The 24,744-nt window shown below is 38.4% G+C and overlaps 2 protein-coding genes across 6 annotated transcripts in view; one reads left to right on the top strand and one right to left on the bottom strand.

Annotated features, from left to right (window-relative positions):
• LOC112962833 (protein FAM189A1-like) overlaps positions 1-4,343 on the top strand; it is a gene marked incomplete at its 5' end in the record, with an annotated part of 23,731 nt that extends 19,388 nt beyond the window's left edge. The window contains 3 exon segments of the mRNA XM_026059345.1: positions 18-92; positions 971-1,299; positions 2,920-4,343. Of these exon segments, the coding sequence (XP_025915130.1) occupies positions 18-92; positions 971-1,299; positions 2,920-3,105 (590 nt within the window).
• Positions 4,344-4,623: 280 nt separating this feature from the next.
• Positions 4,624-24,744, bottom strand: part of APBA2 (amyloid beta precursor protein binding family A member 2) — a 51,727-nt gene continuing 31,606 nt past the window's right edge. For 4 of the 5 annotated variants that reach the window (XM_026059349.1, XM_026059353.1, XM_026059350.1 and 1 more), the window contains 6 exons: positions 21,114-21,299; positions 17,446-17,625; positions 15,537-15,749; positions 14,612-14,731; positions 7,395-7,535; positions 4,624-5,929 (listed from right to left, as the gene is read on the bottom strand). In XM_026059349.1, coding sequence (XP_025915134.1) covers positions 5,858-5,929; positions 7,395-7,535; positions 14,612-14,731; positions 15,537-15,749; positions 17,446-17,625; positions 21,114-21,299 — 912 coding nt within the window. In that variant the 3' untranslated portion in view covers positions 4,624-5,857. The remainder of the gene's footprint in view (positions 5,930-7,394; positions 7,536-14,611; positions 14,732-15,536; positions 15,750-17,445; positions 17,626-21,113; positions 21,300-24,744) is intronic. The other variant, XM_026059351.1, reaches the window with a different exon arrangement.

Below are 24,744 nucleotides of genomic sequence, written 5' to 3' on the forward strand. Positions count from 1 at the left end.
TTTCTCTTTGATTAAAGGTGATAATTGTGCCTGGACTCCAGTATATAGCCAGCATCGAGATGCAGGATTGTTTCCAGCTACACTAGAAACAGGTGAGGATCAGTTTTCTAAAGTTGGATCATTCGGGTTTTCTTTTCTTGTTCTATAAATAATTTAAACAAGCTTGTAATAGAGAAATAAAATCAAGCAATTTCCTCCCAAAATTTTCTTAAAACAGCATGCATGCATGATGTATAATGCTGACAGAACCACATTAGCACACATTCGCATTGAACCTACCTGTTACCAGGTACCTGTTTCTTGGGCTGAATCTGGGGGCCTGGGCTTGCTCTTTGCCTCGCAGTGGAGCGTGAGGAGAGAGAACGGAGGGTTCCCGCGCCAGAGCGTGGCCGACAGGCAGAATTCCGGATAACATGATAATGCTGCAGTCACACAGTTTTAGAAGCAGCCTTGGAGTGAAAACAAATGCTGTGATTTAACTCCCACGTTTTAGCTTAGCTATTTTGCTTTCTATTTTTCACTAATCTCTCATGTATTATTCACTGATTATAATTTTTTTGGCCTGATTAGAAGTAAGGGAAACTTCATCCTTAAAGTCACTGAGAGCTAAAGCATTACAAATTATATATGTAAAATTGAGTAGCTGTTGTCTTCCCCTGTCATTAATGTCAGTGAAATCTCTAAAATAGAGTTAACAAAAGTGTATGCTATTTATGCAGTATTTTAATTACCCACCATTCATCTATGCATGGTCCTTCTTGCTCCTGCGAAGGAATCTTACCCCTGATGCTACTATACTGTTTAAAATTAACCATTCTGAAATGTTTCCTAGATTTCATGTTTTTGTTATTCTGAAGACAAAACAGGAATTTTATGAGAAACTAAAACCCTTTGGTTGACAATATTTGATTTGATGACTTTTTTTTTTTAAAACTATTACTTGAAAGGTACTTTTTCCCCCCCTTTTCAGTTCCTGTTTCGGGTTCTCATATGGCTGCCTCTGCTTGTCAGGATTCTTTGAGCAGTTTCCTACCAGCTGAAAAACAGAGGGATACAAGGAAAATTGATCTACATTTAAAGTCAAAGGCTTTGCAAACAATCTCGAAAGAGCGACCGCACTCTTTAGTGGACCTTAAAGCCTATAAAGACACAAAAATTTTAGTGGCAAAATTTTTGGAACATTCAAACTGTAATCTCCCTCCAGAAGTACGTCATGTAGTGAACAGCATACGCTCAGTTATAAAGTCTGATGAGAGACACATGGAGGAAGCCATCTTCAGTGCCAATATCATAGACCAGGTAGGCCATTCGTGTTTGAAAGATTTGTTCACCTATGGTAAACACATACCTTAGTTGCATGTTTTTACAGTTTTAAGTAGTTCAGAGAATTGTTACAAATGTTCTTGTATGGTAACATGACTTTAATAAGAAATAATATTTATCAAGTGATAATATTTATCACTAATATTTATTAGTGAATTTTACACTGAAGCAGTTACAAATGCATTTAAAATTCTTCAGCTGGACCCAGTACTGGTAATATCCTAGGAGATCTATAGGGAACTGTTATACTGATAATCATCCTCTTATTCCCAAATTCTTTCTGCATCTGAGACAGAGTATTCCATGTGTGAATTTGTGTTTATATGCGGAGATACGTAGCTAATAATAAATCTTTTTAGTAAGACGAAAGGTGATGGATCACCTTTTGCTAGTATTGTTATCCAAATGATAGGTGTAGAAATGAAGTTTCTTTTATATTGTCTGGTTTCAATAGCACTGACTAGCCATGTCCAGGCTGGCTGCTGGGTTTCCACAGAGCTGGACAGAGGATTAAGGATACACACTTGGGCTGTTTCCCCTTTTGAGATGACATTTCTGCGGTATTAGTCTGCTGATCCCTGAACAAGGGAAACTTGCTGAGTTTTGAAATAGGATGTAATATCAGTTTAACAGCATATGAGATAGTTTGATGTGTAGCAGGAACCGTACTGCATTTACAAAAGCTTTCTTCAATATTGTTTTTTGCTAACTATGAAGTAGAGCAAAGAAGTAGGACAGTATCAGTTCATGCTATAGTCACATCAGTAGAAAAGCAGTGCTATCATGAGATACTTAACAGAATGTCATTATGGAATTAAATTTTAACATTTTTATTGCTTTATAAGATTTATAGGTCATTAAATCCCCAAGGTTGGAAAGTTGAAAACAATTTTATTTAAATGAAAAACACAGTTTCTCACAAAACAAAATAGTATAAATGAATGTGAGTGTTTATGCAGATCATAAAACCAGAAACCCTGTGTGGGCTTCTGAGATCCAATGATACATACAGCTTTTTCACATTAAAGAAATAATTTCAGTGAAGTTATTTTTTCAGCCAAAAAACATTAATCACTGAAAGTCCCAGCCGTTCCAGCGATCTACTTAAGAAATCACAGGATTTTCTCTAAAATTGCTATATAATTCAGATTTGTAAAGCAGACTGACAGTTCCATTAACCAAAGTGTTTGTTTACCAGGCTTGCAAGCTTTTAGTTCTCTTCAGCCTTCTCCAAAGCTAGTGAAGCATCTCTTTCCCGTAAAAGAAATAGATTAACTTCTTTCAAACTCATATTTGTCTATTATAAGGCAGAGTTGCCTTCTTTTTCACTAGTATCAGCTACACTACTGATACAAGGCTTGATGCCTTTCGAACCTGACCTTGCTTTCCAGTAGCCAGTACGCAGCCCTGGCCGCTTGGGAAAATGGGAGGTGGGAAAGAGAGTCTCCGGGTGGCTGCATAAACACACATCTCCTTGCAGGGAGCTCCATTATTAAATAAATTAAATAATATTCAGGGACTGAACCTTTTCAATGAAAACATTTCTTACTCTGTTTTTCTCCATTTTTCCTTCTCCATTCCTGCCCTTTCAAACAGGTAATTACAAGTTCCCAGCAGAATGTGAATACCTCTAGAAAGCGACTTCAAGAAGATCTTCACCTGCAGAGCTGTGGTGCTCTGAGCTCTCCAGTTGCCTTCTTACGTAGGGCCCATATCGCTCGCAGTTTAGAGCGGGAGAGGCCTCACAGTTTAATTGGAGTTTGCCGGGAGACCATCCTTTGATAATATTCACAGGTATGTGATTCCAGCAAAGAGAACTAAGGAAGAAACCAGGACTGGGAGAAATACAAGTAGTGGATGGCTTAAAAAGGAAAAAGTGTCTTCCTTTGGGATTCCACTTTTTTTCCAAGAGCAGGAAGCAAACACCTGTTTTTCTGAATGTAAATTTCAGCCCTGCATTTTGCAGAATTTTACTGATTTATTAGTAAACTCGTAAGAAATGTTTTCCCAACCAGAAATGCATATATTTCACTGTACTTATAGAAATGCTGCTGATGCTGCCTAGCATTTCTTGAAAACCATTGCAAAACCACTAGAGACCTGTTGTACAACTTAAAAGTTGTATTTATTTAATGTACCTCAAAGTGTTTTAACAATGATCAGTGTTTTAATAAAAAGTATTTCTGGACTCTGTTTTTGCAACAGCTGATTTGGATAGAAATGTAGAAGTTATTTATAAGCACGCACAGTGCTTATTCTAATCCATTTTACCAATGTCTGTCATGCCAGGCTAACTGATCTGTCCTATTAAAACTGCTTTCCCCCTCCTCCCTATAATGTGTTGCCCTTTTAAATTATAGTAAAGGATGCAGTGTGATTTATTTTTGCTTGTTCTGAATGCTTATGAGCTTATTAATGGAGATGCTATTGAAAAATGATGTTTAAATATTCTGCCAATTGTGACCAAAAGATGCATCAGGAAAGAAGTCTTTGAAAGTCTGCATTTCCAAAAAGAAGATTTTATAAATTTCTTACAAATGGTAACGGATAGAAAATTAGATGTATTTTTATTCAGCAGAGCCTTGAATTTTTTAAAAAAGAAGTGCTATTTCATTCCAATTAGGAATTTGGACAATTATATTACTAAAACATGTCCTTGTGGTTCTGCTGCATTTGTGATTAATTTGAAATTGATCTTAAAAAAATCAAACTAATATCATTGCCACTAGTTTGATTACCAGCATAAACACAGGTCTACCAGCAATGTCTTCCAGTGCAAATTTCATCCCAGATCTCTCAGAGGAAAGTGGAAATGCCTTAAACAAAAGGTTCTCATAAAGAACCTGTCATAGGTTGATGGTTTGTGGTTCTAATTCTTTTGCAGCAACGCTTGTCAGTAGCGTTACAGTTTCCGTCTGAGCTTTAGCGGTATAGTGGTTTCATTTGTGTCATTCTGAGCTGGGCAGACATCCTGTGAAAAGGTCACAAAGGAATGTAGCTGAGGATGGGTAGCTTCAGTTTTACAGAATCATCCATTTTAATGTATTTTAAGCATAGCATGCTTCCGTATTGATATGAAGTTACAGTGACATCCAGTGGCAACAAGATAGGCTAACTGCAAGCATCTATTCTGAAGATGATAATAGACAATACACAAATTCTTAAGATAGTGGAATGAATTCCTTTTAAGAATAGAAATCTGTGACCTTTGCAACTGCACTTAGATGAAGAATTAAATGATATTCTAGTTGGATTTTTTTGTTACGTAAACTTACACAACAAACAAAATAAGCGAGCTTTCTTTATTATTTCTGATTTATTAGTGATACTAGGTTAATTCTTTCCTAAGGTCAGTTGCATGCAACACACATTAGTCCTTGAAGTACAGTCATCCTAAAGCTTTTTAGTTACTGCATGGTAAGGCTTCTTAAGTCACAGTGTATTTTTTTCAAGGCCTTGGCCAAAAAAGAAAAAAAATTAGACAAAAAGTTACATCAATTAGCATTTATCTCATAAGGAATACAACTTTACTACTACTTTTTTTTTTTTTTAATCTACACACATTCTAATACTGCTGATGGTGCTAGCTCATTTGTCAGAACAGTTTACATTCAGAACACATTGCCTCAGGAATAAGAATGCTTTATAAAAGACAGTAACAGGTAAGCATGGTTTTCCCATTTTGAGCTAATATGAACAAAAAGGTAATATGCAAAAATCAAAACAAAAAAACCCCAGCCCAACACACACATTACACAAACTGTGCAATAAGTTATCAGTGAAATAGTTCTGTTAAATCATAAAAATCACAAACATTAAAAATAAATATGTATCTAAATAAATATTTTGATTTTAATCTTGTGGCAATTATTCTTTATTTAGCATATGAAACACTTGTTACATGTTTATGTTCACACCTTGCCAAACAGGTTACACTTGTCATAACAATACCAAGTACTACAGTGGTTTTCTTTACGTTAGAATCTAGAAGCTTAACTGCACACATTCCTATCCACTGAAATACCATCTATTCGGCACCAATTTTAAAATTATGCAATGCCATCAGTATTGTACCACTTTATGGGACTGGGATTTTTTTTTAACTTGAGGCAGCCATAGCTTTCTCTAATTGCTTATCTTTGCCATTTCCTTCAGTCTCATTCATCAGATATTCACATTCACCATGATATCAAACAGGACAGACATACATACATCACGCCACATAAAGGTTACAAATAAATATGTTTTAAGTTTTATGAGAAAAGAATTTAGAAGATGTTGCAAAATACTTAAATGTTCTACAAAGATTTTGTGTCAGTGATTATTGTCCTTGACCATCCTTCTCATCACTTTTTGGCAAAGAAATAAAAGGGAAGGAGAGAAAAGGCAGAGACACCTGTCCATTCCTGGTTTCGGAGTTCTCAGGTCCAGCTTCAAAGCCTTTCATTCATACAAAATACAAAATTCTCCTCAGCTGTGAAGGCTTCAGCTTTGATGGAACCGTTTAGTTATTTTGTTGAGAGAGAGTCTCATGCTAGATGTACAGGGGTGTCTCTTGCCCGGTTAGAAGCCTGAACATGGCAGCTGGCATAGTCTTCATGTGAATCTGTCAATTGATTTACACAAAAATTAACAGAATTACTACCAGTTAAAGAATAATCCATATGGCCAAATCTGTCTCTCAGTGGTATAAGTGCATTTACTGTCCTGGTTCCTGTCAGATATGAATGTTACCAAAGTTTCCGGTTTGAAGTTCTCAGGTTTGGAGAAGCTGGTTTGTCTTTCTTCTGTTTCTTTTTGTTTGGTTTTGTTTTGTTTTTTTTGAATGTCATGAACTTTCAGGATATTAAAAGGATATTTAAACACTAGCTATTGCTTCTCTAACCACAGCCCTTACAAAAAGAGGGAACACAAACCTCTTTGGAAATTCATTCTGCTACTCCACTATTAACTAAAATTAGATTTTCTTTTAATGCCCCTATGGGAGGGGCATTTAATACATATTTTCTCCTAAGTGGAGTATGAAATTTTGAACACAAAACTTGAACTTTACCATCTATTATTTCAGTGCAGTCAGAATTTGGTAAAACAGGTTCTCTCATGGCTAGTATATTCAAGTTCTTTCTACAAGGAGCATCGTGACAAGCATCAGAGGGATTTTACAGACCAACAGGATTAAAGACATCAGGTAATCAGAGCTGTACCAAGAATGTAGTAGTAGCTGTAATAACCTATCAGAATACGTGAGAGTAAGGAATGTAAACGTTACTAACTGATAATACAGACCCTCACAAGCCATACGCTACCTTCATAGCTTGGTCTCTTCATGCTGCAAAAGAAAGTTTTGTACTGACCTTGTATGTTTAGTAAGATGATGGGCAGCAAAGAGGTATCTTAAAGGCATGGAGGTGCTAGTGAAATCTATAGCTTTGTTCCTGCCTGCCTGCGCATATTCTGTATTCTATTTCAAGTATCATTTTCCACAGGAAAAGGAGTTAACTCTGATTTTGACAAAGGAGCTAGTGGAAGATCTAGCCAGGGTCATGTATGATACTGCCACTAAATTCAGTAGGGACCAGAGGATCTTGTTCATCCATTGCTGATTTCTCTAAAAGTACCAGAGAGAGATGTCTTAAATTATTCCCAAGGTAAGTGGGAAATGTTCAGTGAAAATGAAAGGAGTGAAATACATACCAGTTTGAATCTCTCAGCTCTTTGAATATTAATTTCTTTCTATGCCAGATGCTCTACTGATAAGCTAAGAGACATTTTCATAGCTAAGATGCTTGAGTGATTTCTTCCCTTAATTGACTGGCTAATTCAAGCAGTAAGTTGAAGGTTCAGAATCATGCCAGGAACTCTTGAAAATGAGTGGAAAAACACAGTGAATGTACATCCAATTGTTCAAAAAATGTTTTGTTCATGTTTTGTTGTCACTGTTCAAATCGGATTTATTGAGGTGTTAGTTCTAATACTTCATTAAGACCCTGATTTTCTTTCAACTAAAATATATAGTATATATTCATTTAACAGTTTTAATTGTTTGATGAAGTATTTAATAGTTTTCTTACCTCTCCCACTGAATTAGACAATGCTTGTACTATCTTCTCATGAGCAGTTGCAACAACACTTTGTCCATTGATCTCAATAATACGATGTCCTACTCTGACCCCTCCCCTCTCAGCTATTCCACCTCGCATCAGGCTGCAAATCTGCCAAGAGGAATCAAAGTTGATTTAAGTTTAGAGATGTCATATTGTAGCCGTTACTAGAATTTAATAGATAAAAGATAATATTAATGAGAGGTGAGACTTTAGTGACTCCAGAAGATGCTAGGTAGGCTATAATGTTGCAAATTATAATTTTTACCTTCATTCTTATGGACTGAGAACTTGTATATACATAACACAGACACACCTGTAACAGTAACACACCAGCCATGCAGGTGGAGGTAGGCAGAAAAGTGAAAAATGAAACAAGTTTTATAAAGAGATACTGACTACCAACTTGTTGCAAACTCAAAGGAAAGACAAAAAAAGTTCTAGGGGAACTTCTAAGCTAGAACTAGGGGAAGTTCCTCTTCCATATTAAACCTTTCACTTTGATTTTTGTTTTTCTAACTAATTCTTCTCAAACTGTACAATATTTAAATTTCTTCATAGAGCTATGGCTAACTAGTAAGAATATAGACCTACAATATACACAAAACAGGAAAAATTAGAGCTGCTGGACTGTAAGGTGTATTTCCTTTGAGACAGGGAGATTATTATTGCTGAGATGCCATTAAGGACACATGATAGAGGGTTGCAGTGGGAATATATTTCTAGGTACATCACATCTCTAAAACTATTGCATCACTCTTAAACTAACTGTTAGTACCACATCAGCACTCTCTCCAGCAAGGTATGGAGGTATGCAACTTTGGACATGAATTAGACCTGATTACATCAAAACGTGTTATACTCTGTATAGTTCAAGCTCATCCATAGAGATACAGGAATCTCACGTTTTTAAGTCAAAAACTCTGTCCCTCTGAAGGCTCTATTATTGATAGAAATGGTACTACCTGGACAAAAGTCATGCAAGCTCCTAGGGAATGATCACTGGTTTGCAGTTTACCCTGTGGATCAGGCTAATTTACTGAAAAGGCCTTAGTGGAAGGAGACTAAACATATGGGGAGACAATATGTATCCTCCGAGAGACCTTTGTGGAGTAGCTGCATTGGCATTTAAAGAGGCACTGAGAACAATTACTTTGAGTTAAGCTAGGGGATAGGAACTTAAAATTGTATCTGAAACCTGTGTTCTCTGATTATCTGTTGCATCTGGTGATGGCTACACATGTACTATATGTGTATCCTGCACAAAAAGTTTGTATTAACTCTTCTAAAACCCATAAAGATAGATTTTTGATAGCACGTTAGTAGCCTGTGTCACACACATTTTTCCAGGAAGACTTTTAATCTACATCTGCTTCCTTTGAAATGAAAAAAGTTTTATGTAGTGCTGGAATAGGAGAAGAAAACTGATCTTTAAATATTTCTGACTCTGCCACCTGGACTCTCTGCAAACTACCATACTATTGCTTTTGAGTAATGGGAAATACGGAAGTACTAAAGTAAGAAAAAATCTATGACAACAAATTTTTCAGGTATGTGGAAAAAATGGACATAAAGTAGAATCAATAATTGTTAATCCTGTACAAACACTAGCTTAAACTGAAACAAAGAATGATGCCATACAGACATTCTGTACTGACCCTCTCAACAGGGTCTCAAATGTGCCAATTCTAATTTTTTTACAGACTATTTGCAGCAAATTAATTGAATAATGACGTACGAAAACTTGTTTGCTGTGCCTCTGCAAGTTGGAAAAGGGCACTCTGCACTCCAGAGCCACTGCTTTTCCCCAGGTTTAAAGTGCTGCTGACCATAGAGACCTTAGGATGAAGAAAGCAGAACAGCCTGCTGTTTCCACTGGCAGCCACAGGTACCAGGAAGAAACTAAGCACAAGTTTTGACTTTCTTGCAGTAGTGGAATAGTTCTGCAAGAAGAATTGCAGTCATCAGGCATAGTCCCAACAGACACTGTTATTTAAAATTAATCTGAGGTTATGACATGCATGGTGTATAGGCAGAAGGAAAAGCTCAATGCAGCACAAGGGATCTTTCTTAAAAAAAATAGTATTTCCTCCTCAGCAATGGTATCTGTGGGCTATGACAGGCTCCTACCCGACAGACTAGACAGCTGTATCTTGGATAGAAGTTGTTAGTAAATTATTTCAGAAGCAGTGTTGAGCTGCCTTTACCTTTTGTCTACTGAGGAGAAACCTGACTTGGAGGAAAAGAAATGAATACTACAGGAAATGGCATTCAGGGATGGCTGTTTCTGCAGTTACTGTTGATGGCCAAGCTGGAAGCTGGAATATTGTCCGGGTGACTAGTATTTTTTCTGCATGGCACTAGCAAGGGAGGGAGGGAAGAATATAAAGTTATTCTTTGTTTACAAAAAGTCATCTTCTGAAAAAGGATTTTGTCCTGCAGTGGGACACACTGCACCTGGTCTATAATTAGTGGCTTAGTTCTGCTGTGGTTCACAAACTGCTGCTGATGGAGTGTTATGGTTAGAGGCACTGTCAGGATCCTTCGCAGAATTACATCTTGAATTTCAGTCACATGCAATATACTGTTTTGCAGATAGTCTACCTTCTAATCATATAACTGACAAGATAAGCTGCATTATGTATTTTTGCCTGACTCTCCTATAGAAAGCTTCTCATTTAACTCACTGTTAGAATAAGTTTGCTGCTTGCTGTTGGGTAGTGTATGCAGTAATCTGAAAGCACAAAAATTCAGAATGTGCCAAAGAAACCCTGTAAATACATTTTTCACAGTATAAAAGAAAATATACAGACTGTACAGCCAGCTGAAATACAAGCTTTCAGAGCAAATGTGACCTGCCACCCCACTGGCGTAAAGGCAAAGATAACGGCCTGCACCTTTCGTTTTGTGGCTCTCAAAGCACTTTTAATACCATCAGTGATTTTAGCCTTTCTAACAGCCTCAGACGTAGGAAGCAGTCTCTCTTCCTCATTCAAGAACGTGATCTCTCTCCAGGGAAGGGATGCAGCTTCCTTTTTGTGAACATTAAGTATTTTCATGAGGTACAGACAGAAACAGACACGGAGCACAAGTGGCTCTGCCTCCCCTCACAGATCATGTTAAGATAGAGACAGAGCACAGATGTAAAGATCTCATGTACTTAAAGCAGACATTTATGTAGCTCCTATATTTGCAAGTTACTGACTGAAAGCAGCCTTAAGACTCTGTTGTCTCAGGCCAGCGGAGCTATGGAGCTAAGGCAGATCAGGCTGGCAAGTGTAAGCTGAGCAGTACTGCTAAGTAAATATGATTCCACTGAGCCAGGATTGTGTAGCTTGCTATACTTGTTGAACATGGTGACAGCTATGAGATTATTAAATAAAGCACGACTAATCTGGATCTTCTTGTAAGCAAGAGCCTATACCCTATTTACTGTGTAAGCAGGAGAAAAAAAAAAGATGATGAAAGCTAAACCGTACAGGTTAATTCCATTCAGCTGTCACATATTTTGCAATGTGTTAGACAGCCGCAATGTGTTTGATGTAAAACTTCAGTAGTTTCCTAATCAGCTTTATTGCAGCTGCCCATTGTGTAGCAAAACATTAAGGATAAAACAGTGCAAGGCAAATTAACTTTATTCTGAGTAAACACCTTAAATGTAACCTATTAAACCAGGTTTCTCTTCATCTCACTCTTGCATTACTATGTATGTCCTTAAATTGTGCGTATTTTTCCCCTAGAGAGTTTAATTGAAAGTAGAGGCAAGGATGAAAAAATAAAATAGCCACCACCTGCTAAGTTTTACCTAGTTTTGCTGCATTTTTCGGTAGAGTTCTCCTAGGCTAGGGATAGATATACTTCTTGGAGGAAGGGTCATTTGTAAAGAGCTCTGAGATCAAGACTGAAAAGTGATATGTTATCAGCAGTAAAAATACAACTAGTGGTAAACAGATCTCATAAAATCCAGGAAATAAGATAATGACGGGATATTAGAGATGATCATTTGCATTTAAAGAGCATCATAGTTTTAAAAGACGTGGATCTGAATGATTTTCAGAAGTGATGATAGTGCCTTATGTTCACCTCCCAGTCACGCAACGTTCCTGCTGCTTTTCTTTCATATATATGCACAATATTCCATTTTTTTCCTTAATGTTTTAAGAGTCAATTTCTGGTTTCCTTTTATAAATGTGCAATAAAACTACAGCAGTAGCTTTCAAGAGCCATGAAGAATACCTGTGTGCTTAGTGCAAGAGGAATTTCTGCAAATTTAACACTTTGTGCATTATATCTTGAGTTTGTGCTGTTCCCTAATGAAAACTTCCCAAAGCTGGCACCAACTGTCCAGACAGCTGCAAGCTTCCAGAAAATGTCCACACACCACCAGTGCTCTCTGAAGCACAACTTTAACCTCTGCATTAATGAGCTATACAGACTACACAAAGCAAAACACAGATCTGCAGTAACCCAGTCTCTGTTACCTTCCTGATGCCCTATGAAAATAAAACATAGGTCAAACAGTACTTTTGTATGTTCAGGTTGCTTGTAGCTATTCGCTGCTGTCACGGCTGTACGTCCTGCACAGATGAGACGGGCAGGGCGAAAAGGAACCGCAGCAGACCTGTCACCAGCGGAGGCACGTAAAGCGGTACCAGATGCACGCAGAATGAGAGAGTGGCCTAACAGTAGGAGACGTTTAATTATACCTATTCTGGCAAGTTATTTCTTCACTGTGCTAATGCTGAGCCAACAAAGGATAAGGATATTATTTCTGAATCCCATCATAACATATAACAGTTGCTAGCCATTAGAAAGCTCCGCTTTTTAAAATACTTAAAGTGCCAGACAACCAAAGAGATGTACTGTGAAGAGTCTCACTGTCAAATGTTAACTGAAGTCAGGGAGAGCGCATCTGAGGAAGGATTCGTCTGTATTTTTAACCGTCAGCATAAAAAAAAATGTGAATTTCTCCCTCTTTTTCATTGGCTTTCACATTCAAGCACAGACTGTTCATAAATGAAATGTATTACAAGGCTTTCTTTTATGGTTATCTAGGAGGGATTTTTATGCTGAACTTGGTAAACTTTATGCTGGATGTCATCTAAATGTTACTAATTTAACTGGAACAACTTCAGACCATCCCCAGTGGTGAATATGACAAATGACCAGTAGATGGAGCAAAAACACTGTGAAAAGAAACAGCCATGCCTGCAGAAACTGCTGAACTGGGGCTCTAAGGATGTAGGAGATAGTTAGCTGGGACAAGATGAAACAAAATAAATACTGTCTCACAGGCTCTGTTACTGCTCTGCCCATGTGAGGATGTGAGTTGTGAGGACGTTGCCCAGTTGCCCTGGGCATCCTCTGTGAGATCTTGAAAAACCAGATCCCATCCCATCCCATTCATCCTTTTTATACTAACACTTGGGATTTGCTAACACTGCCAGCCCTGCTAGCACTAACGCCTACACACTAATATGTGCTATATATATATATATATAAGCGTAGGGGAAAGCAGATTAAGGGCAGGCAAAGAAGGAATGAGATTTCACAGAAATTTCACACACACTTGATTTTTCCATATTTTTACAAACCCATATCTACTCAAATGTGAGACCATTAATCCCAAACAAACATGACAAATACTTTACACCTATGCTTCTAAAGGAGGGCAGCCTGGGGCAGGCATCACTACAGAGTGTCCAGCTGGACAAAGGCTTGCAGCAGCATTCTTCATAGCAATCTCTGCTGTGACCCCAACATAATCTTAAGTAAGAACACTTAAAACTTAGATACAATAATAACTTAGAGCTGACTAGCAGAGCTGAGAATCTGCTAATGAGCCATCTGTTGCCTAAAGCACATTAAGACCCATAATCCATATTAAAGCCCTTTAGATTTACCTGCTGCTCTTCTAAGGATGGCAGACAGAGATCTGGCAACTTCAATCTACAGCAAGTTTGACTGAACAGGGGCCCAGAGCCCACAGTCCTTTGTGATGTGGTTTTCTCCATAGGTTGCCTGATTATTTTTTTTCCGTAGACTGGAGGAAGAAGAGGTGGTGATGGTCCTGCACTACAGACAGTCCCTATACCAGCCCCAAGAAAGGCCAGGTGGCTACCGGAGCTAGTGTTGTCCAGAGGGTTTGTTTTGGAAAAGTACCACAAAATGGCTTGGGAAGGAAGAACCAGGAGTGGAAGACCCTGAGCTGCACTGGGTAAGTGTTAGCTGTCGTATTCACTCTTCTTCGTGCTGTTGTTATTAGTGGGGAAACTGCAGCACGTAGAGAAGGGATCCCTGAGAAAGGGCACAGCCTATATAATTGCTGGAATAAGAAGGGTTTAGCTTTAGCCATAGGAGGACACAACTGCTCTCCCCTGCCTGCTTTCCAGGATGTTGCCCACTACTGTGTGAGCCAAATGAATTCTGTAAAGAGGGAGAAAAATTAGAATCTTAATGAGTATGTGCTGATATTTAAAAATAGAGAAACAGGATCAGACATAAGATTAGAATGTAATTGCAGATGCCCGTTTCAGTATAACTGCTTTTCCTTGCAACTCTGACGCACTAGCAGATTGTCATTAGTTGACTGTTATACATTTGTTAGAATTGATCTATTGCACTAGACAATATGTATTATAAATCTTGTATTATGTAGGAAAAGTCTCTCAAGAATGGCAGTATGTGCTTTCCTAGTGCTCTCCATTTGCAATTCACTGTACAGAGATTTGATTACAAGGTTTTGATTCATGAATGGATCAGAGTATGAAAACTGAGGTCATGGATTGTGGGTATACGTCAACATAAACTGACCTGCTAGAAAGTAAAGCACAGAATAAAGGCCTTAGCTAACAAATAAAGTTTTAGAAGCTCCAGGGAGAGATGAGTGGCTGTGAAGGCTGTAGCCACTAGAAACAATTGACAGACACCCTCCACAAACAAAAAAAACTATTCAAAGCTGTTGATAACTTTGGGCAAACAGGTTTACGTCTATATATGAACATATCCTTGATGTATGTATGTAACATTAGGGGCTCTACTGACAGCAGGCCCTGCAAGCTTACACTGCTAACCAGGAAGAACGAGTTCTCAAAATGCACAGAGGACATGTGCAGAGAACTTTCAATATTTCAGTGTGTTTCTTAAAAAAACCCAAAAAACTGCAATCACCAAACACAGAAACTTACAATTCCGTTCTGTACGCTGAAGCCCAGTTGGTATTTTAAGTCCGGCCGTTTTATGAGGACAGTGGTGACTGGAGGACAGCTAACAATGTTCAGTTTCACTTGCGTCTGATTCTTGAGACCCTGTAAGATACCCCAGAAGTTAATATTTCTGAAACAGATCTTAATTTGCTCTTTCACTAGTGGTTTCCTAACTGCAAGAGTATAAAGCAGCTGATCTGGGAAGTAACAGCTACAATTAATAGTGTTGTTAACTTAGAGATATGTGTCTTTGTCTCATTAACATTAGTGTGTGGTCCAACAAAACATAACAAACCCCTTGCCTTTAATTACTGCAATAACTTTCAATTCAAGAAAGGCAAAAAATGACTACTGCTTGTTCTCCACCAAAATCTGGCTAATTAGTCTCCTGCTGCTGCTCTTGGTAAATATGAACTGACACTAGTCTCAGTGACTGAAGATGATGCATCCTGATGCATCCTGAGGTTCATGGACTTACTTCATCTGGATGCTGCAGTCTACCAGCTCCTCATTTGGCCTCCATCGCTTTTGCCTACATGGAGCCCAAGAGAAGCAGAGTAGATTTTAATCCTCAGATTTTAATTTGGAGGTTGTGGGGAAGCCTAAAACTTTAAAGATAGCTAGCTGCCCGAAGTAACTGACTTTGGGCAGCTTTTTGAGACCTCACCTCATTTATAGTCCAGTAACAGTACTGTAGCCAAATTTTCCAGCTCTAAATTTTGATTCATTATCATCCCTGAACCTGTATTTCTAATTCTACTTTCTGTTAATGAGAGTTTACATGTTTTTCATAGTGATATGAAAATCATATCTGCTGGAAATTTGCCTGATCACTTGACAGAATATCATCTCTCTGCTGGTTTACAATCCAGCAATCCCCCCAAATCCCCCCCAAAATTTGGGGTACCTTTATGATCCCTTGGCATGTTGCAAGAGGAAGACCAACTAAACTGGTCCCGTTAATGGACATAATTTGGTCTCCAATGCTTAGCTTTCCTGAACGGGCTGCAGGGCCTCCATTCATCATGTTAGCCAGGATAACAGTGGGTAGAATAGATCCCCATCCAGACTCCACAATCACTACCCCAAGAATTTCTCCCTTCTGTTTTTCTAGCTGGAGCTGAAAAAAAAAAAAAAGTGTTTTTTGCTTCAGTTCATCTAAATTTGAGAATTAGCATCTCAGTTGTTCCTGAATAAGATCTACAACTTACAAAAAGAATTCCATTCTTTCCCATTAGGTAGTAGCATTACTTCAAAAGGCTGTTAAAACTGAAAAACTTACCTGTTTCTTTTCAGCAGTATCTTCCACTTGTTTGTTGAAGGTCTATATAGGCCCTTACGATATGCAAAAAACCAGCACATTGGCTAACTCTATAGAAAATGGTGAAACTGAATATGTTTAATGTAATTTGTCAACTGAATGAACATCAGAGAAGTATTAATCCTTCTTGGACAGGGGAGCACAAGGTAAATATACCCTTTAACAAAATACTGGGAATTATTTTCTCCCAAATGAAAAATGTTGCGACTGAACTACCTGCACTATACAAGGACTATTTAGCAAAACAGAACTGCTGTAGTAAGATCAGCCTTCAGGTTAAAAAGGGATGGGGACATCCCTGCTTATAGAAACCACAAAGGCCAGTTGACTTGCACTGAAGCTATCTATCAAGGCTTTGAACCAATCAGTATGCCACAACTCTGTCATTATTCAAACACATGCATAAATCAGGTAGAAACAAAGGTGCCACAAAAATAATGACCTCAATCACGTTGAAACATTATATATTTGTATTTGTCTGTTCTGATTATAAGCCAAACCAAGATTTGTCCAATTGAATTTTCTCTTGTGGGCCAGAAGAGAAATATTCTGTCAGTTATATGGATGTGAAAACAGTTTATTGATATCTAGTGGCTACGGACAAACTACAGACAAAACTACACATCAAATCAGAACTTTACTATCTGCAGCTATAAGTGAAAAATACTCTGTTCCCAAGAGCACACAGAGCTGCACAAGAATCAGTAAGGCCATAAAAAATGAGTATAAGTAGGAAAGCTGTGACTGAAAGATTAAACAATTTGCCCTTCATCTCAAAGTAAGATTGCTTTAGGACTCAGCCAGGAAACTCTGACCTTTAGGACATGGACCAAATCCCCATCGCACTGAAACAATATGGGAAGTACCAGTAAAGAACAGCAGAACCAGTGCAACTATGGGACGGGTACCACATCCTGGTCTGGAATGCTCTGTATTACAATGCTTTTTTGGATGAAATGTAAAGTGTGAAATATATGGCTGTTTATAAATGTAAATAGTTACACTTATGTAAAGTGGGGCACTTAAGGGAAGTTCTTGCCTTTTCATACGTTATGATCACATGATATGTTTCCTGGGGCAGCTTTCCTGGTGTTCTAGTACTAAGGGAAGAGAAATTAGCCTGCCCCATGCCACAGCATCCTGGACTCATGGTCCTTGTATCTATCAAGTAAGAAATCAGTTGCAATGTGCATTAAAATGCATTGCCATTGTAAAACACAGAAACACTTGACACAGTCTACTGTGAACAGTGCAAAGCTTATTTATGTCAGATGTAAATGTGCTTTATTACTGTTTTGATCAATGGAAGCAGAAAAACCCTGGAAACAAAAGAAATTCTAAAAGCTTATAAAACTGATTTTAGTAGCAGAGTACTGATAAAACAATGCATCTGGGATGTAAAAACCATCCTTAAAATGCAATTATATTTCCACAAGTACTACATTTCTCTGAAAAAACAGATGAATATGAAATGAAAATTCAGAAACTAATTTACCTCTTTGCAGTTTTCTGAATTGGAAAAGTGTATGAGATCATCATTGTACATCTCCTGGGTATTGATGATGTCACTGTACTCTTTCTGACTGAGATCCTCTGGGTTAATTCCATTGGCTCTTAAAAACTCTTGGTAAGCCACACTGAAAGCCTGACCTATGGACTGAGCTATCAGCTGCGCCTGTAATGTGAAACAAAAGACAGCTCAGAGAAAGGTCTGGTGCAGAGATCACCACTGAAGCCACAAGAGGGATACTGGGTTTAAAGACAGTCAAAATAAAGGACAGTGCAAAGTTGCTACGGTAGTATGAATACAAAGTCACTTAAGGTCAGTCATGTGGAAAGCAACCCTTATATCCAAAAACAAACTGCAAGCTCCATTTAAAAAAACTGATCTCCTTTCATCAGCCCATTGGAGTAGCATGCAACCATATGCCTTCCATGCTCTCGTTCCAATAGAAGGTGGAGAGCGCTGGCTCTGTACCAGTACAGACCAGGCCTTAGAGAAGAGACTGTCGTAGACTCCACTTCCGACCACCGTAGATTTGCCCAAGTGATGAGAGAACCACTGCCCTGCTTGCATGTGCCTTCATGGACATGTATGCACCATTGATTTGGGTTGCCTTCTCACCTGCTGCTTCCCTGCAAGCACCGCTTCGACAAGACCATCTGCTCTCCCATTACTGCCATTATACACGTCTCATAGTCCCGGCAAACCAGGAATAGCCCTTAGTTACACACTGCACACCTACAACAGCTACTTGCATTAACGCCTCTTGACTAGCAGGGTCAGGAATGTTTTCAAGCACATGGGCAGAGTCTTGACTACAGCTTGTCCATGGTAAGCACAGCTCTTCAAAATCTTCTGTGTCTTTGTTGATTTGGGGAGCATTTATCTGGGCATGCATTTTCCTGCAGTATGCAATGTAAGGTAACTTCCCATTACAGTGGGCTGTAAGAGTAAACATTAACAGTGATCGATGTTGGGATGCATCAGGAGTGCGTATGCATTAGACATAAAATGACAGGTAACAGTCATCATAACAATACTTATCACTTTACACATTCAGTGCACTGCAAAAATTAACTAATTGAGTTCTAAACTTTGTCATAAAATTTATTTTCTAGTTGCATTAGATGGCACTGGAATGCAGAGAAACAGCCATAGAGGTAAGGATTTATATTCAACTTGTTTTTTCTTTTTTCCACCGGCAATTTCTTATTTTCCTATTCCAAGTCCACTGCAGGTCACAGGAGAATGCCAAGTTCAGTTTCGTATATTTGTGCTTTCCAAGAACTGTATTCTGTCATCAGGGAATATGAGTAACCCAAATGATCTGAAAAGGAGTTAATTGTATCCTGCAATGTAGCTCCCTAAAAATAACAGTAATTAAAACTAAAACAAAACTATTCTGGAAATGCAACACTTTCTCAGAGAGCAGGTACAGGGTGAGTGCAGTTATGAATGCACACTGTTACTCTGGACAACACTGTACCATCTAACCCTTTCTTTTCACAATCCACTGAGGAGATACTTCACTGTTTTCTTTTGATGCTAACAGGTTGTTTTATTTCATTTGTGCTGAAACAAACAAAAGCATCAATCTGTATGACTTGAAAACAATCCTAGACAATCAAGATATAAGTAGCCCAACCAGTCACATAAAATTCCTTCATTTTAATACATCATCTCAACTCTTTTTAATCAATGTATAATAATCAATATACCAAGTGGTTTGAATATCAACAGCACAGAAGTCACCAAGAATATTTTTACATCATAAAATTACTAAAATTTGTCACCAGTCCTCATCAACTCCTTTCTGCTGTTTTCTATCACCAGTGTAATAGCTTTCTCTGTAGTTAGTTCTTTGCTTTCCCCTCTATTAACTCTCAATTCCACACCCTCAAAAACAAATTGTTTAGATGTCATCTTTTATTCTATTGCTGCTAATAACAGCCAGTTTTCATGTCTTTCATCTATATCTCCAGGTTTTTATGAGTTTTTTGAAAGTCTTCAGCATTGTGTACAGCTTAGAGATAGTGTAATTAAGTTGCCTGAAAAGGTCACGCCAGCAAAGCAGGGGCAGAGCTGAGCAGAGGAGCAGGTCTGCAAACAGTCCCAGCCTAGTGCTCTAAACTTCAGACAGGCTATTTCTCATTTACAGGCCTAACTGCTTTAAAATAATGAAAATGATTGCTTAGCTCACAAAATAAGCAACCTGTAAGGTACGACTGCCTGAACAAAAGAACTAGATTTTTTTTTAAATTTTACATTATTACAATATTACAGAAATTATATTTAAAGCTGTTCTATATAATGATGGTCAGAAATGCTAAGTTCTGCCTATTACTCATAATAGTATCTCAACTGTCTTGTTTTTTCAGTTTTACTAGCTTGATATTTTTTTCCAAACATTTTTTAGGTTAGGTTGAAGTTTCCAGGTCAGCCGCTTTAGAGACAAATATCTTCTGTTCAGCCACAAAAGCAGACCTGGAGAGACAACAGCAGCAAAGCAAGTTCACCTTCCTCGGCCACAAGAGGTAAGGGCACGGCAGGCCAGCGCTTCCCACGGGGGAAAGAGGATGGAGCAGAGCCACGCAGAACTCCTCTGCAACCACTGTGGCTCCAGTCCTGTTTTGACTATGGCTCCAAGCTCATTCATCTTTTTCACTTCTGATGCAACTGAAAATTAGAACCTGAATTCCGAAGTGGTCACTCCTCCTCTTTTAAAAGGGAATTTTAACGGAGAGTGTTTGACAGCTAATATGGTACTGCATTTTCAGAGTGTGTTATGGTACAGGATAACTGAAACAATGCCTTCTGTTGTACAGCTGTTGTTTTGAAAGAGTAGTTGTAGTTTTTCCTACATATTCTAGTCTTTTATTTAAAAATTGCTAAATTCTTCTGGTCGTGAAGAAAAATTTCTATAAATACAGAGAACTAAACTTTCTTAGCTCCATTGCATTTGTACAAAAACTATAATTCATAATCTTTGCTAAAGGTAAAAAAAAAAAAAAAAGACGAAAAAAAGTGGCTGGATGCGTTCTTAAATGTCAAAGGAGCAAGTCCCATAGTGCACATACCTACTGCAGGTAAGTAAGCTATAAGGGAATAAATGGGTAAAGGGCAACCCTGTGCCAGGTCTACCAAGTTGGTAGAAGATGATCTCAGCAACTTAGCTTCAGTTTGAAAGAGGACCTAACTGGTTCCACCCCACTGCCGGCTGTCTGGAAAAATGTGTGTGTCATTATGTACCAAACAGCTGGACTACAGGATCCAATCCAGGATGATCAATTTGATACACAGTATATTAATTTTGGCCACGGATGGCCATGGACTTTCAAACAAATCCAAATAATTAAGTCCTAAAATATTTGGGGAAACACTGTTGAAAGAACACAAATGATTCTAGAACAGCGAAGTCAGATGAGAAAAAAGAGTGGAGAAAAAAGAGTTGGGGCTGAGAAGGAGACACACATGATTTTCAGAGACAGAAAACACAGATACAAATAGAGACAAAATGGCCAGCCCTTACACAGATTAGCTATAGCTTCCATCAGAAAAAATTACTGACAGCAAAAGTGCATTCAAGAGATCAGACGTAATTTCAGAGATTCTCTAAATAACATCCATTGTTTAAGTAGAATTTAATTCAATTTACTTACATCCTCTGATTCAAAGACGTGGCATATCATTTTGTACTGCTTCTTTCCTTCCTGAGCACCAGGTGTTGTTTCAATACAGTCTTGAGAAGCTGACCTTGGCATGCGGCGTCGCGCCATTAAAACTACAATGTTACCAATATCAGCAATATATGAGATTGTACGCAGTGCATGATCCATCATTGTTTCCTACATAAAGCAAAGAGAAATAAGGACATTCTTCATGCCTGCTATTATTCCACAACTGTTGCATTTTTTGCCTCCTGGATGGCCTTTTGCTTGAGAATGACAACAGCTCTAGACTCTTTTTCTACAGACCCAGATCCAACATCCCCTACACAGTCAATGGACTTGAACCCTGACTGAAGATGAAGTGGCTGTTAAAGAAACTGGCTTCAGGGGAAATGTTGCCTGAGCAAAGACTACATGGTTGCTATTGCAAAGTAATAATAAAGACCTATACCAATATTTTATAAACAATTTCAAACTGCTGGAAAAATACATTTCACTTTTGTATTGTTTTTTCTAAATGAAGCAGATGCATTTCACAAGGACAGAACCAGTTTTGGCAAAGTCATCTGTAGATCAAAAGATGTTATATTGTAATTTTCTGAATTGTTTCTTTTAATCATGTCCTATATTAGCAATAATATGCAAGATAACATTTTCTAATATGTAGCAAAGGTATAATTTTCTTTCTTTGTAAAGGGCTATGAAGGCAGTATTTCACCTTCTCCTAAGTAAGAATTTCTAATACTTTTTTATGATTACTTGCTCAATATCTCAGATCAGTTTGGCTGTGAAGTGCTGACAGGGATTTAGTCTAGTGTCCAGGCTCACACAAGTACTCCAAAATTTGCTTAACCAGCTCCTGCGGGTAAAGTCAATTGCTTTATTCATCTGGTTGAAGAGAGAGAGAAGCTTTAATGACTTGCTAGATCTGGCCCTCTCCAGGTAACAGCTGGCCAAAATTAGCTTCTGCTTGTGTCTGTCAGAACTGCTGGAGTTTGACCACATCACAGTGGAGGCCGTAAGCAGATGAACAGCTCATCTCACAAAAGCCGAACATGAGGGGAGATAGCATGGTCCACCTGGTCAAAAACTTCCCTCGGTTCTACCAGCATAATCCAAGCTGACGAGGTTGAACTGAGACAAAGTCTTCCTCCAGTCAGTGTCATCAGGCTGCCAGTTCAGTTGTGCTGGGAGAGCTCGCTCAGCTCCGAAGAGCCTTTGCCCGTGAGATTGGTTTTAAATGGAAACCTGCCCACACTCCTTCCTAATGAACATTTCTGATGTACGAAACCACTGAAGAGAGCCAAATCTGAAGCGTCTTGAAACTTCCTGCCTCAATCTCAAATCCCTGAGCTCTGCATCCCTTAATTACTTTAGCCTTTTAAACTCTATTTTATTTTCTGATATTAGCAGGGAAATCCCAGCCTACCACTTCCAGACGTTTTTCTCATAGGACTATATCATTATACAATGGCTTTGATTAAATACTGAGTTAGCTCGGACAAATGAAAACTGAGTGCATATTTGTAGTCAGAGAAGGATGTGTTGTCACTAGACTTGTTTTATTTCAGATATTACTATTTTATCTTTTGTTTTTCATCTGAGTCTTTGTATTATTGAACTCCAGTTCATGCTTCTATCATTTCTTTCTTCTATGAAAGAGCACTGAGCCCCCACAAGAAAGAGCCTTCAAGGGCATTTTGTAAGGGTTTCTGTGCAACACTGGGTATAAGCTTGTACTAATTTTTTTTTTAATTTGTGAATTCAGCATTTAGCATGAATAAATTAATGTGTATCAACAATCAGTGGTCTCATTTTCATTGAAAGGCTTTCTATGTGTACAAATAATGTTATTGTAGTAAAACATAATGTATAGTTGCCTGTGTCATTGCTAGAGTGATGATTTGAAAAGTGAAATAGAACTGTAAAGACAAGCAGAATGATATACGTGTTTACACTAATGTTTTAGCTTACTATTTGTACTTTCATAAAGGTTTTATTCAGGATACTTTATAAGCAACCTGATTTCTTTTTTTAAGCTTTTTTTTATAAAAATAAATAAAAAGACACAACTTTTCTAATTTCCCCTAATGGTGTGTTGCTATGGAAGATGTTCCATAATGCTAAGCACCTTTTATGTTTGAAATGAGAGCTTTAGGAATGCTCATGCAATCTAGTAAGCTGATTGACTGTACTTCCCTTAAGTGCCTTGAAAAAAATCACCATTACTGATGTCGGAGTATAACTAGGGAGGAAGAGAAATTGCTAAAAAGAAAAGGTAACATAACTGATGTTAGTACTGCATATCTGGCAGAGTGAAAATTTAGGCAAAGCATTAGAAAAAGCCTCCTCACTGTAAGGACCCATAGGACCCATAAAATGATCTTTCAAGGCAGTGATGGTTAACATTTTTCCCTGAGGAGGCATTCAAGGGCTTTACGTTCTTCTTCACTATGTGACCACACGTGGGTCCATCAGCAGGGGAGCCCCCTCACCCCTGCAGCCCCAGCTGGCCAGAGGTGCTTTGCTCCATCCCAGCGTCAAACCAAGCCAGACTCTGCTTGTGCCGTCATGTGTGTACGGTGCATGTGCCTGTTGTAACGGCCAAACCATGGGCGCCCTTCTAGCTGTGTGACAAAGAGGAGGCTGTGGGAGGCTCAAGAGATACAATTTCAATAGCGCACTGCCAGAATAATTAAATCAGCTCTCAGATGTGGCTAAAGAGCTGCTGACAGGTCAGATATTTGGTCTGGTGGACTGAATCCAACTCATTGCCATTGGTTGAATATCCTTATTTTAAGGTAAAAAGAGCCCAAATCCCATTATGGGGCATTTCAAACCTGTGCACTATGAATTTCTTAAACTGGATGCTGCCTACTTTAAAATCTTATGCGAAGTGCGTAATTTTATTAAGATGAAGCTTTTTATTGAAACAAAGAATCTGATTTCTAAGTTATTGTGAGAGTTCAGTGCCTCCAAACCATGCTTTGTTAGCTTTGGTTTCTGTAATTTTTTTACGTGTCTTGCTATTGTAGAGATAAACTGTTCTCTACTTTAAGAAACAGAAAGTGTACCATCTGCAAATTCCTGCTTGCTGGGGGTCTGCAGTAAGTCTGGGGTTTTTCCAGCCTTTTATTAGTTGCTCAAACTGGAAACAACTAGAAGCATAATAGTTTTATTGGTTGTTGTTTTTTTTAAATCTCCCCTATTTTGCATCCTGCTTGCCTGCAGGCTACTGCTTCCCTGAACTCAAGAAGGCCTTTTTTTCTCTTTGGTAGTGGTTTTCAGTGTGTATCTGAATATCCTGCTGAGGTCCATAATCACTGAGCAGCATGAGGTCTGTTTTCACCTAACTCCATTGTATCAGATGGCAACCAGGTACCAGGACAAAGGGGTTGCGCAGCCGGCTCGCAACACCGCCTGCCAAAAACCTTTTCCCTCCTATTGCAGCCTGGGGCTTGGGGTCTCTGCTCAGCCCTGGCACGGTCCAGAGGAGCTTTAAAGGACACGTGTGACTGAGATACTCTCCTTGTTGAGTCAGTAGTGGCAGGGCTTCTCTTGATATCTGATTTTCCCCCCCAAAAAAACATTATGGGGTATGAATAATACGAGATTTTCTCAT

This window comes from Apteryx rowi, unplaced genomic scaffold (assembly GCF_003343035.1).
Source record: "Apteryx rowi isolate R43461 unplaced genomic scaffold, aptRow1 scaffold_156, whole genome shotgun sequence".
Lineage (NCBI taxonomy): Eukaryota > Metazoa > Chordata > Aves > Apterygiformes > Apterygidae > Apteryx > Apteryx rowi.